Below are 13557 nucleotides of genomic sequence, written 5' to 3' on the forward strand. Positions count from 1 at the left end.
AATTTAAAATTTTTTAATGTTTATGTCTTTTTGAGAGGGAGACAGAACACGAGCAGGGGAGGGGCAGAGAGCGAGGGAGACACAGAATCCGAAGCAGGCTCCAGGCTCTGAGCCGTCAGCACAGAGCCTGACTCGGGGCTCGAACCCACGAACCGTGAGATCATGACCCGAGCCGAAATCGGACGCTTAGCCGACTGAGCCACCCAGGCACCCCAAGAAGGCTAGCAAATTAAAAAACCAATGAGATGCTTCCATTTGCCATAGGGTAATTATCGGTCTGATAATCAGAACTTTTCCAAACCAGAGTAAGGGAAACAAAACTTAGTGGCAGTAATTACTAAGGAAGTCTTGCCGGGGTTAATTCAGGGCATTATGAAGCCAATGAGGCAATCATACCCCTAAGAAATCCTTCCCAGTTCCCAATATTTTCATCAAGCAAGTATCTCAATCATGACCATTTGGCTGAAAAAGACCCTCACTTCTCTGTAAACAAAACAGCAGGCAACCAGCAATTACAGTCCATGCCACTTGCCTTCTCTTGGTGGTTTCCTGAGGTTCAATGGCTTTGGCCAGCATTTCCTTATAGATTGGAGATTTTAAATAGCGAGCATAAGAATCCTAGGGGGAACAAGAGAAAAACAATAATTACGAGAGGGGAGGTGTCAAATCAAACACATACACTTGCTGTTTTCAAGCCCTCCCTGGGCAGTCAGATGGCAAAGTTAAGAGAACCTGTACCCTTGCGGGAAAGGCACTCAGGTGTGCGGCTAAAGCAACTGTGGTCAAGTACGGCCCCTGGACCCGCAGAGTCAATTTCACTTGGCAACTTGCTACGAATGCACATCTTCAGGCCCCCTCCCCAGTCCCACTAAGTCAGAAATGCCCAGGATGGGACAGTTGGAGTCTTAAGAAGCATCCCATTGATTCTGTTACACTTTGGTTTAGAGAACTGTCTATAACGCCCCCCCACTAAAATCCACCTGGGGGGGCTTCAGCCAAGTAAGCATGAGAGGACACTTGTATCCCACCTCTCCCGCCCAGTATCTGCCTCCAAGGAAAATGAACAGCCATGAGCATGGAGTCCACCTTGATGCCCATGAACATCCCTTTCTGCCCTGAACTTAGATATAAAAGCGAGACAAAACAAAACAAAACAAGGGGGCACCTGGGTGGCTCCGTCAGTTAAGCATCCGACTCGATTTCAGCTCAGGTCATGAGCTCACAATTCATGAGTTTGAGACCCACATCGGGCTCCGCACTGACAATGCGGAGCCTGCTTGGGATTCTCTCTCCTCTCCCTCTCTCTCTCTCTCTCTCTCTCTCTTTCTCTGCCCCTCTCACACATGCTCTCTCTCTCAAAATAAGTGAATAAAAAGAAAAAGAAAAACCAAGACTCAGATTCCTCTTATGCGGATATTTCCAGGTTCAGAGAACTCGCTTCACAAATGCTCATTACGTGCAGGTTCAACTCAAAACTCTCGCTCTAACAAATACGCGACAAAGCCCACAGCAACGACGTAGGGACCTAGGGTTTTTTAAATTTATCAAAACAGTTCCATTCTAAAGACTGAGCGGTGAAAGTTACAAGAACTAGGACAGAGGTTGGGAGTGGGGACTATGGATTGGTGGGTCATGTTGACTTTATTGTCATAGGACACAGCCTCTCGTGACACACAATCTACTAAGCGTATACACTGTCCTTAAGTTACCCACGGCTCTGTTTTTTTCTGGCTACTATCTGGCTTTCCTGGGTATCTCTGTAAAAGGCTGTATAAAAAATCACATTAAAAAAATTTTTTTTAATGTTTATTTATTTTTGAGAGACAGAGACCAAGTGTGAGCGGGGGAGGGTCACAGAGAGAGGGAGACACGGAACCTGAAGCAGGCTCCAGGCTCTGAGCTGTCCGCGCAGAGCCCAACACGGGGCTCTAAGTCATGAACCGTGAGATCATGACCTGAGCCAAAGTCGGACACTCAACCGACGGAGCCACCCAGGCACCCCCCTTTTTTTCATTAAAAAAAGCACATTGTTAAGAATCAAAATGTGGGGTGCCTGGGTGGCTCAGTCGGTTAAGCGTCTGACTCTTGATTTTGGCTCAGGTCATGATCCCAGGGTTGTGGGATCGAAACCCGACTTGGGCTCTGAGCTGACAGTGCAGAGCTTGCTTGGGATTCTCTCTCTCTCTCTCTGCCCTTCTCCCTCTCTCTCTCAAAATAAATAAATAAACATCTTTAAAAACATAACCCAGGGGCGCCTGGGTGGCTCAGTCGGTTGAGCGGCCGACTTCGGCCCAGGTCACGATCTCGCGGTCCGTGAGTTCGAGCCCCACGTCGGGCTCTGTGCTGACCGCTCGGAGCCTGGAGCCTGTTTCGGATTCTGCGTCTCCCTCTTTCTCTCTCTGCCCCTCCCCTGTTCATGCTCTGTCTCTCCCTGTCTCAAAAATAAATAAAACGTTAAAAAAATTTTAAAAAAAAAACAACATAACCCAGAAAGCTACCTGAATTCACACAGGGTTTTACCAGAATCACACCACATTTGTCTCTTTCGGGTACTAACCTCCCCCTCCTCCAGCGAATGAGATATTTGCTTAGGGCCAGGGCCACCTTAACTGCCACCACTCTCGAGAAGAGACTAAGAGCTCAGCCTCTGGGTGCAGGCAGACACAGCTGGACTCTCGACTCTACCTCCGGGAGACCCTGGACAAACCACTGGACCCTGGAGAAGCAAGTCCTGTCCCATGGGTTGTCCTTGGTACAAAGTTCCATGCTCTGCATCGTGACCACACCTCCCAAGCTGCTCGGTAAAGAACAGCTGTTATAGCAATGCTTTCATCACCAGCGTCATGACTGCCTGTACGGCCACCACAGAGCCACAGCCCCTAAGGACACACACAGCACCTGTAAGTGGTCCTTCCCAGCCACCAAGACTGGGGGCTCGGCAAGGTTCCAGACCAGCGGACAGGTGCAAGTTGACCATCCTGCATCTCAACACCAGCAAAGGAAGCCACCCGGCATCTCCCTTTGTTCCCGTATTTCCCTGGTGCCTGGGAAGGGAAGGGCTCCCCGGCCCCGACGCGCCATCAGCACCGGCCCCACCTACCTTCTTCATGAGCATGTAGATGTGGGTTTGCGCGGCATCCAGCACGTAGCGGTGAGGGTGCCTCAGCCCCTTGACCGTGATGTCCATGGTTTTGCCATCTATGTTTATCCACCGCCTCGCCCCGGGGGCCAAGAATAGCCTGGAGCAGGGAGGGAAATGTTAGCGAGTAGCTAACCCAAGTCCGTGAATGAAAGTTCACAGCCGCTTGGGAGGGAGGGACTGACATGACTCAGGTCACCGGGAATGAAAGTGGTCCTTTTTTTTTCAGGAGACAGGAAAGAGCCCTGAACAGGTTGTCACGTGACATTTCTCAGACGCAAGAAAACAGTCACGCCAGTCTTCAGAAGGGGAATATTTAACTTTAGCGTCCCCCACCCCTAAGAGAGAAAACAAAATGTTGGTGGGCAACACCAGGCGTTAGAATAAAGAATCCAATTTCCAACGTAATGCCTTCTGCCTCATTCACCAGGATTTGGGGCCCACCCGGAACCTCCAAACAGGTGTCCCAGGGCCCCTGCTCTCCTTTGGCCCAGCCTAGATGTATTTAGAAAAAAAAATATTTTTCAAGTAATCTCTATCCCCAACATGAGGCTCAAACCCACTGCCCCGAGATCAAGAGTCATCTGCTCCACTGACGGAGCCAGCCAGGCGCTCTAGATGCATTTAGAAATGAATCTCAAATGCTGGGTCGGGAAGCAACCTATAGTCCCAGCGCCCAGAGGGTGGATGACGAGGGCATCCTTGCTAATGGTCCCAGAGAGAACCCAAACCCAGCCACATGGCTCCCCACTGTTCCCCCTTCTGAGTTGTTTCAGGGTTAGAGATGCGTGAATGTTTTGCCACACTATGCAGCTGTACGTTAAAATTTGGAGATTTAGGGGCGCCTGGGTGGCTCAGTCGGTTAAGTGTCCAACTTCGGCTCAGGTCATGATCTCGCGGCTCATGAGTTCGAGCCCCACCTCGGGCTCTGTGCTGACAGCTTGAAGCCTGGAGCCTGCTTCAGATTCTGTGTCCCCCTCTCTCTGACCCTCCCCTACTCACGCTCTATCTCTCTCTCTCTCTCTCTCTCTCTCTCTCTCCAAAACAAATAAACATTAAAAAAAATTTAATTTGGGGATTCAGACTAACATTACATACCCGGGGACCCTGGAGAGAAAAGAAGCTGCTATAAAGGTGAAGACAGCTAGTTTTCTTACAGTGGATTTTTGGAGTTAGGGTGTGGGGGGGGGGGGGGGGGCGGGCAGTCAGGTGCCACTGTTCCCGGGAAGGATGTCACAGGACCTTCCTGGAACCACAATCCCTCCGTCACCCCTGTCTCTCTCGGTGCACAGTCCTTGCGTGGGAGGAGGTGGACACGTTGTTGAGAAAGTGCAGAAGCCTCCAAGCGTGAGGCCCGAGACCTCCAGCTCTTGCCTTCGGTGTTATTGGTGCCTTTCCCAAAGTTGCAGTGGTCCACTCTGAGTCCGCTGGAGGGACACCAGAGGTTGAGACGGACGAGTGCACAGAGGGGAGGGGCCGCCTGGCCTGCTGCCCCAAGCTCAGCGCCACAGTCCGCTGGCTGCCGGGGACTGGTCCCAGCCCAGCACAGCAGCAGGGCTTTGACAACCATGGCTACGCATGTGAGTACGACCCGAACGTGCTGGGCACTCAGAGCCCAAGACTGGTGTCCCCTACGTCCAGTGCTCGGGGGAGGGAGGGTGCAGATCTCAACCGCTCAGCACCCGGCAGCACCGGCTGTCTCTCTCTCTCTCTCTCTCTCTCTCTCTCTCTCTCTCTCTCTCTACCGGGCCATGAGAGGGAGGCCTGACCCTCTGAGGCCCTCTGAACTGGAACCCCTGCTTCCTGGGTAACACAGAGGGTGGCTTAGGGGAAAGGCAGGGCTGGAGCAGAACAGACTCACTGTTAGAACGAGCAAGTGGGACCTACAGCCATTAGGTGCAAGATTAGAGATGTACACACATTTGTACGCCCAAGCGGGGTGCACGGTCCCAGAGGCTTGGGGGATCTCCCTCTCTTCGTGGTCCTGACTTCTGCAAGATGACTGGGGAGAGAAAGTTTTCCCACACCACCTGCTGTCTCTCTCCTCTCAAACACGCATGTGCACACACCCCTCTCGGGACATTTAAGGGGGGGGGGGGGTTGGTCAAAGACAAAGCACTTTGCACTATAACTCGGGGCAGCCTGCTTTAACTCCTGAGCACATCCCCCTTGGTGCAGGGCGGTGACATCATGCGCCTTCCCAGACTTTCTTCCGAGGGAGCCCCAAGCCTTAGCGAGGAGATAGCTATCCATAGCACGGCAGGTGCAGTGACTAAGGCCCACACCAGGAATGCGGTCCCTCCCATTCGATCTCAACCTCAAACGCAAGGGGGTGGCCAGCAGAGGCCCCCCGGGCAGCTCTCCCAACAATCTGGCTGGTCCTCACTTGTAAATCTCCTCCGCTTTCTCCTTGACCTTGGACTGATCTCCGTACTTCAGATCTTCACAGGCTTCCCAGAATCCCAGATTCTCCCCTGCACGAGGAGGAGGGGTCCACGCAGATGAAAGCCAAGCAGGAACGAAGGCGGGCGAAGAAAAGAAGAAAGAAAGGAGACAGGTCAGCTGGGGTGGATTCGGTCCCCAGCCCAGTGAACACCTTCCTTCCCTCTGCAGAACAAACCAGGGCACCCTGTGAGGCTAGACAAAGATAGGACTGTCCCAGGCTTGCCTGTCTGGAATTTAGCTGTAGCAAATATTGCTCGAGCAAGTCGGCATCTGATTAGGCTTGTGAACATCTACTGCTACACGACAGGCTTTCTCCATAAAGGTCCCCGTTTGCTTTGCTCGTGTTCAGTGACTGCACGTGACTTCTGCCTCCTTGGCGTGTATAGCCCCGCCCCCCCCCCCCTTTGATAGCCCCTCCAGCCAAAGGTGCTTCCAGAGAGGCTACACAGGCAGCGAAGCCGACAGACTCACTCTCAGGGAAGGCCTGGCCAGCGGGGGACATAACAGAGGGCCGCCCGAGCCAGACAGACTCCAGAAGGAAAAGCCAGTCTCCTCCCGAGCCTTCCCTTCCTTTCAACGTAAAACTCTCTAATCCGTCTCCACGGCACCCACAAGGAAGGTGAATACTCTGGCGCCATCGTCCCAGGTGGCCATTTTTGCCTGAGAAAATAAAGATGATCACACCAGGGGGACAGCAAGTGCCTGTGTGTGTGCACGCGCACGCACGTGCTTGTAAATCACGGCACACCGTGGTGTGGGGAAATAGACAAGAACTCTCCCTCGTCTCCTTTTTTTCTGGAAAGCTCCCAGGTGCTTCGGAATGGAAAAAGCTGCACAATCCTAAGCTAGTTGACGTCTGTCCCATAACCCTATACAGGTCCCTCCTCTTCGGCATGAACTTCAGGGTGTTCTGAGGACTGAGATCACAGGCACGAATAAACAGGGCAGCGACGCTTTTAAGGGACAGCCGTCGGTTTCACATCGGGTGCAACGCAGACCACCTCACCCAGGGCACAAGATAGCTGATTGCTTTAGGTTAAATGAGCGGTTATTCACAACAGCCGAAGGTGCGAAACAAAAATGTCCACCAGCAGGTGAATGGATACCCAGAACGTGGTCTATACCTACAATGGGATATGATTCCGCCTTCAGCCTCTTTTGCTTAATGTTTATTGAGTTTTGAGAGAGAGTGTGTGTGAATGGGAGATGGACGGAGAGAGAGGGAAACAGAGGAGCGGAAGCGAGCTCTGCACTGAAAGCCGCGAGCCCCACGTGGGGCTCAGACCCACCAACCTGAGATCATGACCTGAGCTGAAGTCAGACGCTCAACTGACTGAGCCACCCAGGTGCCTGATTCAGCCTTCACAAGGAACAAAATTCTAACATGGGCTACAACAGGGATGCACCTTGAAATAAGCCAGTTCAAATGGACAAAAAAAAAACATATGATTCTACTTATACGAGGTACCTAAAACAGTCACATTCACAGAGAAAGGAAAATGGTGGTCGCTGGGAGCTGGGGGAAGGGAGGCTGGGGAGTTAGTGTTTAACGGGGACAGGGTTTCCGTTGGGGAAGATAAAAAAGTTCTGGAGTCGGATGGTGGAGACGGTGGAACAGCAGCGTTGGAGATACTGAACCAAACTGTACCTGTAAAGATGGTTAAAATGATACATTTCATGTCATGAATATTTTACGGCCATAAAACACTAAACGAGCACACGAAAATGTGTACATGAATGTGCAGAGCAGCATTATTCGCGATAGCCAAAAAGTCTTAACCACCCCAAGGGCCACCCAATGATGAGTGGATAGACAAAATGCGGTATATCCACACCGTGGAGTATTATTTGGTCGTGAAAAGAACCGAACCACTGCCCAACGCCATAGCAGAGATGAACCCTGAAAACGCTTTGCTGCGTGGAAGACAAAAAGCCACACAGTGTACAATTCCATTTATAGGAAATGTCCAGAACAGGCAGACCCATGAAGATAGAAAATAAATGAGTGGTCGCCTAGGACTGGGGGAGGGGGGGCGGGGGTGGAGGAGAAAGTAATGGGGGGCAGAGGAGGAGAGAGGAATAGGGCTCGACTTTTAACGAGTAAGGGGTTTGTTTTGGAGGTGGCGAAAACGTTCTATAATTCTATAGTGTTGATGGTTGTGCGACTTTGTAAATGTACTAAAAATCCCTGCTTTGTACACTTTGAAAGGATTATGGCATGCGAATTACACGGTCTGTGTATTTATGGTATGTGAAGTCTATCTCAATTTTTTTTAATTTTAATTAAATAAGAAAACCGATGATTCACCTTCCCTGTTTATATCTGAAGCCTTGGGAATCTCATGAGGAATCACCAAAGTTTGTGTTGGTTTTTTTTTTTTACATTTCTTTAGTTTGCGGGGTGGGGGGGGGGGGTAGAGAGAGTCCTACGGGGGTCGAACCCATGAGCTATGAGAGTGATATCATGACCTGATCTGAAATCAGGAGGGATGCTTCACGGACTGAGCCACCCACGTACCCCATCAGAATTAACAGGGAAGTCTTTTCAACGTGATCTCGCTGTCACTAAGTAATGGACAGGATCAGCCCGGGGGTGTGGTTTGTCGTTTTGCCACTAGATGGCAGCCTATCCTCTTATTCTCCGGTTGCTCCAGGGGCCCCAGCTAAAGGCACTTGCCTTTCCCATCATCTGTTCTGGGTTTTACCGTCATCATGGCAATTAGGCTTGATTAGAGACGATTGTCAGGGATCCACATTACAATGTGATGCGCTGCATCAGGCGGTCAAAGAGGCTAATGGCCTGTCCCCTGGGATTAGTTCAGGAGCAACCCCCCCCCCGCGACAAATGGGTCCTGGGAGCCAGCAGCTGAGAAGCGAGGTTCAAATGGGATGCTTTGCAGGGCTGGGGGGATTCAGTAAGCAGATGACGAATCCCACAAAAGCACACATCTCAGCCAAAGCTGGTGAAGCCAATTGAATGTTTGGCCTGATGAAACCGGTTTTAATCTGGCCTTTCGTTTTCCCAGGTGTTTCTCGGGGCAGTGTGTTTGAAAAAGTCACCAGTGCCTCCCTACCACCATGCGGGGACACCCAGCGTGTGTGTCTCTGAGACACCAGGAGTAGAAAACGGGGCCCCGCCCGTCCCACTAAAATCGGCACACTCCCAAGGCCCTGAAGGAAGTAGGGCAGGAGCTGAGATGGTTCTAGAGCTCAGCCATGTCTTAGAATCACCTGGGGGGTTTTCAGACCTGCAGAGAACCCACCCCAAACCAAAAACAAAACAAAACAAAACAAAACAAAAGGAGCCTCTGGAGAAGAGTAATGCTAAGGCGGACGGATTTCATTAGCAGATTCAACACCCCTCATCCCTACCCCCCACCATGGAGCCCCTTGGAAGGGATGGAAAGGACACGTCCAAGAAGAGCCTGTTGAAGAGCGCGCGGGCGCAGAGCTGTGAAGACACCTACCGAGAAAGCCTCGAAAGCTTTGCCAGACAGTTCTAACAGGTGTGTTGCTGAAAGTAAAAAATTGTAAAACAAAAAATGTGTGAAAGAAATCAAAAGACCCACCACTGAATTCTTTCTTGAGAAAGTACTGGAAGCTCTGTCGGCCCTTGGGGTCTCGGATCAGTTCACTGAAGTTGAAAGCCCATCGCTCCACCCGCATCTTGGTTGGGATTTCCACCCTGCAAAGATGACGATCTGTAAACGCACCAGACACAATGCAAGACAGGGGCCGTGCCAGGGGGTGGCCCGGCTGGGGAAGAGGGGCTTTAGCCCCCACTAAGTTCACGAGTCCCTCCGCCCAGGGCTCAACCTGATCCTCCCCCCTCAATCCCTGCACGAACGTACAATACAAGTGATCCCTTGCTAGGAAAATGCAGCCTCGGACAAGTCCCCTGGGGCTCTTATGGAGAGTGTGTGGCCCAGAGGCGAGAAGGACGCCCACATTCAACAGCCTTACAGTCCGGCAAAGGAACACGGATGCGCCCTCCAAGGCTTGTGGAGACTGGCCAGCAGAGGGCCGGTCAGGCTGTCACACCAGACCAGAGAGGAAGGATTTCCAGAGCAGCACTGGTGACGCGAGCTGTGGTCACTGCCACCCCTCCCCACACCCCTTCACCACCGGCATCTGGTGGGAGGGAGTCTGTGGTTCCTCCTTTACCTGCCCTCGGGCCCCGAGCCCCAGGTAGACCCTGTGGTCACCGATGGGCCCTCTCCCAAAGCATCCTCCAACATGCAAGTCCCACGCCCCCTCCGTGTTTGGAAGGGTCTCCCAGCTCCCAGGTGGGACATCTGAGCACAGCTGGCTGAGGCCTAACATTCCAGAAAATCAGCAAGAGTTGGCTTTTCTTCCCATTCCTTATGAAATTCTCCAGAACCCGGCACAGCCCCTTGGAAACAAAGGCTTCCAAGTCCACGAACCCGGCCCAAGAGTTCGCACTTCTAACCAGCTCCCCGCTAGTGTTGCAGCTGCGGGTCTCGGGACCACACCGGGAGCCACACTGCTCTAGACCAGTATCACGAATCCCGGCTGTTCATGAAAACAAGTGGGAGCTTTTCAAAACCACCGGTGAGGATACGAGGGTAGCCCCGGCCAATTAAGAGGCTGCGGGGGGTAAGGGCTGGACATCGGGCTTTGTTTACCTTTTGGTTGTCAAGCCTCCCAAGATGATTTTAACACGGCTTTCTGATCTAGACCATTCAGAACAAGGCTTCCTGTTTTCAACGGGCACCGTTGATGGGCGGAGGCTCCGGAAAACCACCCTATAAACTAGAGCCCCCAGAGTAGGAGGGAAGCCTCTCCGGAAGGTGGTTCTAGAGTCTTCGGGTCTGCGGTTGATATTGGTAAACAAGTCACCCCGAACTCCAGATGAGTGCCCCCCTTAACCCATCAGGCCCCACAGCAGGGCCAGGAGGAGGAGGTGGAAGGATTTCCCAGCTATGTCTGCTTCCCTGGCTGGATCTGTGCTACCTGAATGTTCCTCATGCCTTACGTGGCAATGGCCTCGGTGGTGACCTAAACTGTGGTACGCACCTGATGCTGTCTGTCTTCCCTATCACCCCACCTGCCTCATCCACTCCTACAGCCCCTTCCTTCCTCCCCTCTTCCTCTACCTCTCCCTCTGACGTGACCGTTACACCTTCTCTTCTTCCTTCATTGGCCGATGCTCTCCTGCATTTCTGCCTTTGTCCGTCTGGAAACAACAGGCTCACATGGGCACAATCAGCAGCGACAACTGCTCAAAACTCACAAACAGAGCCACGGAGTGAGTGGTACGATTGACAAGGCAGGTGCAGGGCCCCGCCCTCCAGGAACTTGTTCTCTAATTAGACGTCGAAAAGGCAAAGCCATAGAGATGGTCGTTTTCTTTTCAAAAACAGTATCTTGTTAATATAGAGTTACCATTTGACCCGGCCATTCTACTCCTAGGTACATACCCAAGAGAAATGAAAACATACGTCCACACAAAACCCTGTACGTGCGTGTTCACAGCAGCATTACTCATAATAGCTGAAAGACCAAAATAACCCAATGTCCATCAACCGATGAATGGATACAAAAGTGTGTGTCTTTCCAGTGAATATCATCCCTGGATGGATGATATTCATCCATAAATAAGGATGTATTATACACTATACAATACAGATAAAACTTGAAAGCATTATGCTCCGTAGAAAAGAAGCTAATCACGCAAAAAAAGACCACATGTTATATGATTCTATTCACACGAAATGTCCAAAGCGGGCATCTGCGCTGAGACAGAAGATACTTTTGTGGTTGCCTAGGGCGGGAGGGGTAGGGGGGGAAGGGTTCTTATTTGGGTGATGAAAATGTTTTAAAATTAACTGTGGTGATGGTTGCATGACTCTAGGAATACAGTAGAAACCACCGAACTGCACGCTTTAATTGGGTGAATTGTATGGCATGTGAATTGTAACTCAAAAACCTATTTAAAAAAAAAAAACACCAATGTATCAAATACATACAATTTGGCATTCAAGTCCCAGAACTGGGTGTCATCTGTTATCCAAGGATTGCTAGGGAGGCAGCCTGACATGATGGCATCATTGGACAGAAATTGCTCGCTGTATTTGACGATCCTGAAAAGCAAACGGAGAAGGATTTCCTAGAAGTTCAACACCCAAGAGACAAAATCAATACTCAGGTTGATTGACCAGCCTGCCCTCCTTCCTCTTTATCGATTTAGTTACATACTTATTACTATCTTCTTAGAAAAACGCTCTAATAGCCCTCGGGAACGGCAGGTATTCGACGGGATCTGGTCCCGGCTCTACTTGGGAGATGAAACACTGTCTCCCCATCCAATCCCTTTGCAGTCTCTCTCCTGTACCTATTTCATTAAAATAAAGGCTCTTTATCTTTTATTGTGCGTTTTCAAAATTCAAAGCCGACGCCGTGTGCCCGTGTTCGAACCAGCGTCTCGGCACCTGCTTGGAAGCATGAGGCAGCCGTGATCTCTCTGAGATTCTGCTGCCACGTCAGGTTCTATCCTTTATCGGGATAATGCATTCATCCTCCAAAACCTGTGGGCTCACTGAGGTGTGAAGCCCAATTTTGCAAATGTGAGCAAGAATTAATTCCTTCTATGTGAGTTAGACCTTCTTAGCCAGCACATTTCCCGGTGTTCGGGCAGTCTGGGAAAGCCTGCTGTGCCTCTACCCCTTAGGCGGGGAATCGTAGCCACGGTGTACATGAGACACCTGCCGTGAAGTCTGCCCCCAGCCACGAGATTTTGATAGAACAGAATCCATGCCCTAGAGATACACCCAAGCATGAGGTGTAGAGTTCTGTGCAGAACTCGAGCCCCTTGCTTTCATTTCTCCCCAGACCCTCCTATTTCTCAGCAAGACCCCTACAGTGGAGCCACTCAAGGGAAGAAAAAAGAAAACTATGTCACAGGTCCAAACACAAATGACGTCGTACAACGGTAACGAGGCACTAAAACAAATAAAAATTAGAAAGTGGGGGTTAAAGTATCCAACAGCCTTCGAGTCTCCTTCAATGTTCTTTCTGCTTGGTTTCATTCGATCGGGTCTCCGGAACATCGGAGGAGATGGTTTTTACTTTGTCATGAAACAGAGATGATCATTATAACCCAAGGTGAATGTCCACTGAGTATAGGGGCCCACTCCGATCTGTGACGGAGCTGCAGTCAGAAGTCATTGGAAAATGTGGGTGAGGTCAGGGCACATTTTATCAGGCAGGTGGTATGTTTGCAAACTAGGGATTGGGGAAGGGGTAAAAAAGATATTTGAAGATTTTTCGAAGAGACTAACCCCTAACAGTACTGGAAGGAAGGCACTGGACAAAACACAACGCCTTCCATCTTGAATAGTACCGTTACTGAAATCTTACACGGCCAAAATAAATGATTAGTCACACTGTGCCCCCGCCCCCCAGAAGTAAGCCAAGTCCATTTTCATGTGTGCAGGAAAATCTTAGAGTTAGCAAGGTGGGCCTATAATGAATTCCACATCTTAAAAGGACAAGTGCTTACATCTGGGGGGCACTAAACCCTTTTGTGTCTCCCAAATAATATCCTATGAGGGACTGGATCAAGGTACCCTGAATGTTCAATAAATAAAATGTAAATTTCCAATTTATCATCATTGGATTTTAAATCAAAGATTAACAATGGACATTTGATAGTGCGTTGAATCAGTAAACATAACTCAAATATCTCTAATAAGTTCGAGTGAATAATGATAGGAACGCAAGCCACTATGGAGCCCCAAGGAACAGTTCATGAACTTTCAACTCTTCCCTCCTTCTCAAATCCTCACTTTAGTGGATCCCAAGAAAGACGAGACTTGTATCAAAACCCCCATCCCTGATCTTGCCTAACCCAAGATGAGACCTGGACACTTACACACACTGAGGAACCAGGAACTTAATCCTCAAGGGACTGGTTTTGTCCCTCAGAGTTCCTTAGGCTCTTATGTCAACCC

The 13557-nt window shown here is 50.4% G+C and overlaps 1 protein-coding gene across 2 annotated transcripts in view; it reads right to left on the reverse strand.

Moving 5' to 3' along the window:
* Window positions 1-13557, reverse strand: part of RGS9 (regulator of G protein signaling 9) — a 72334-nt gene that overhangs the window by 14595 nt on the left and 44182 nt on the right. For both annotated transcript variants that reach the window (XM_043585085.1, XM_043585086.1), the window contains exons 12-16: window positions 11575-11688; window positions 9154-9269; window positions 5526-5613; window positions 3101-3239; window positions 533-618 (exon numbers count right to left, since the gene is read on the reverse strand). In XM_043585085.1, the coding sequence (XP_043441020.1) occupies window positions 533-618; window positions 3101-3239; window positions 5526-5613; window positions 9154-9269; window positions 11575-11688 (543 nt within the window). The remainder of the gene's footprint in view (window positions 1-532; window positions 619-3100; window positions 3240-5525; window positions 5614-9153; window positions 9270-11574; window positions 11689-13557) is intronic.

This window comes from Prionailurus bengalensis, chromosome E1 (genome assembly GCF_016509475.1).
Source record: "Prionailurus bengalensis isolate Pbe53 chromosome E1, Fcat_Pben_1.1_paternal_pri, whole genome shotgun sequence".
Lineage (NCBI taxonomy): Eukaryota > Metazoa > Chordata > Mammalia > Carnivora > Felidae > Prionailurus > Prionailurus bengalensis.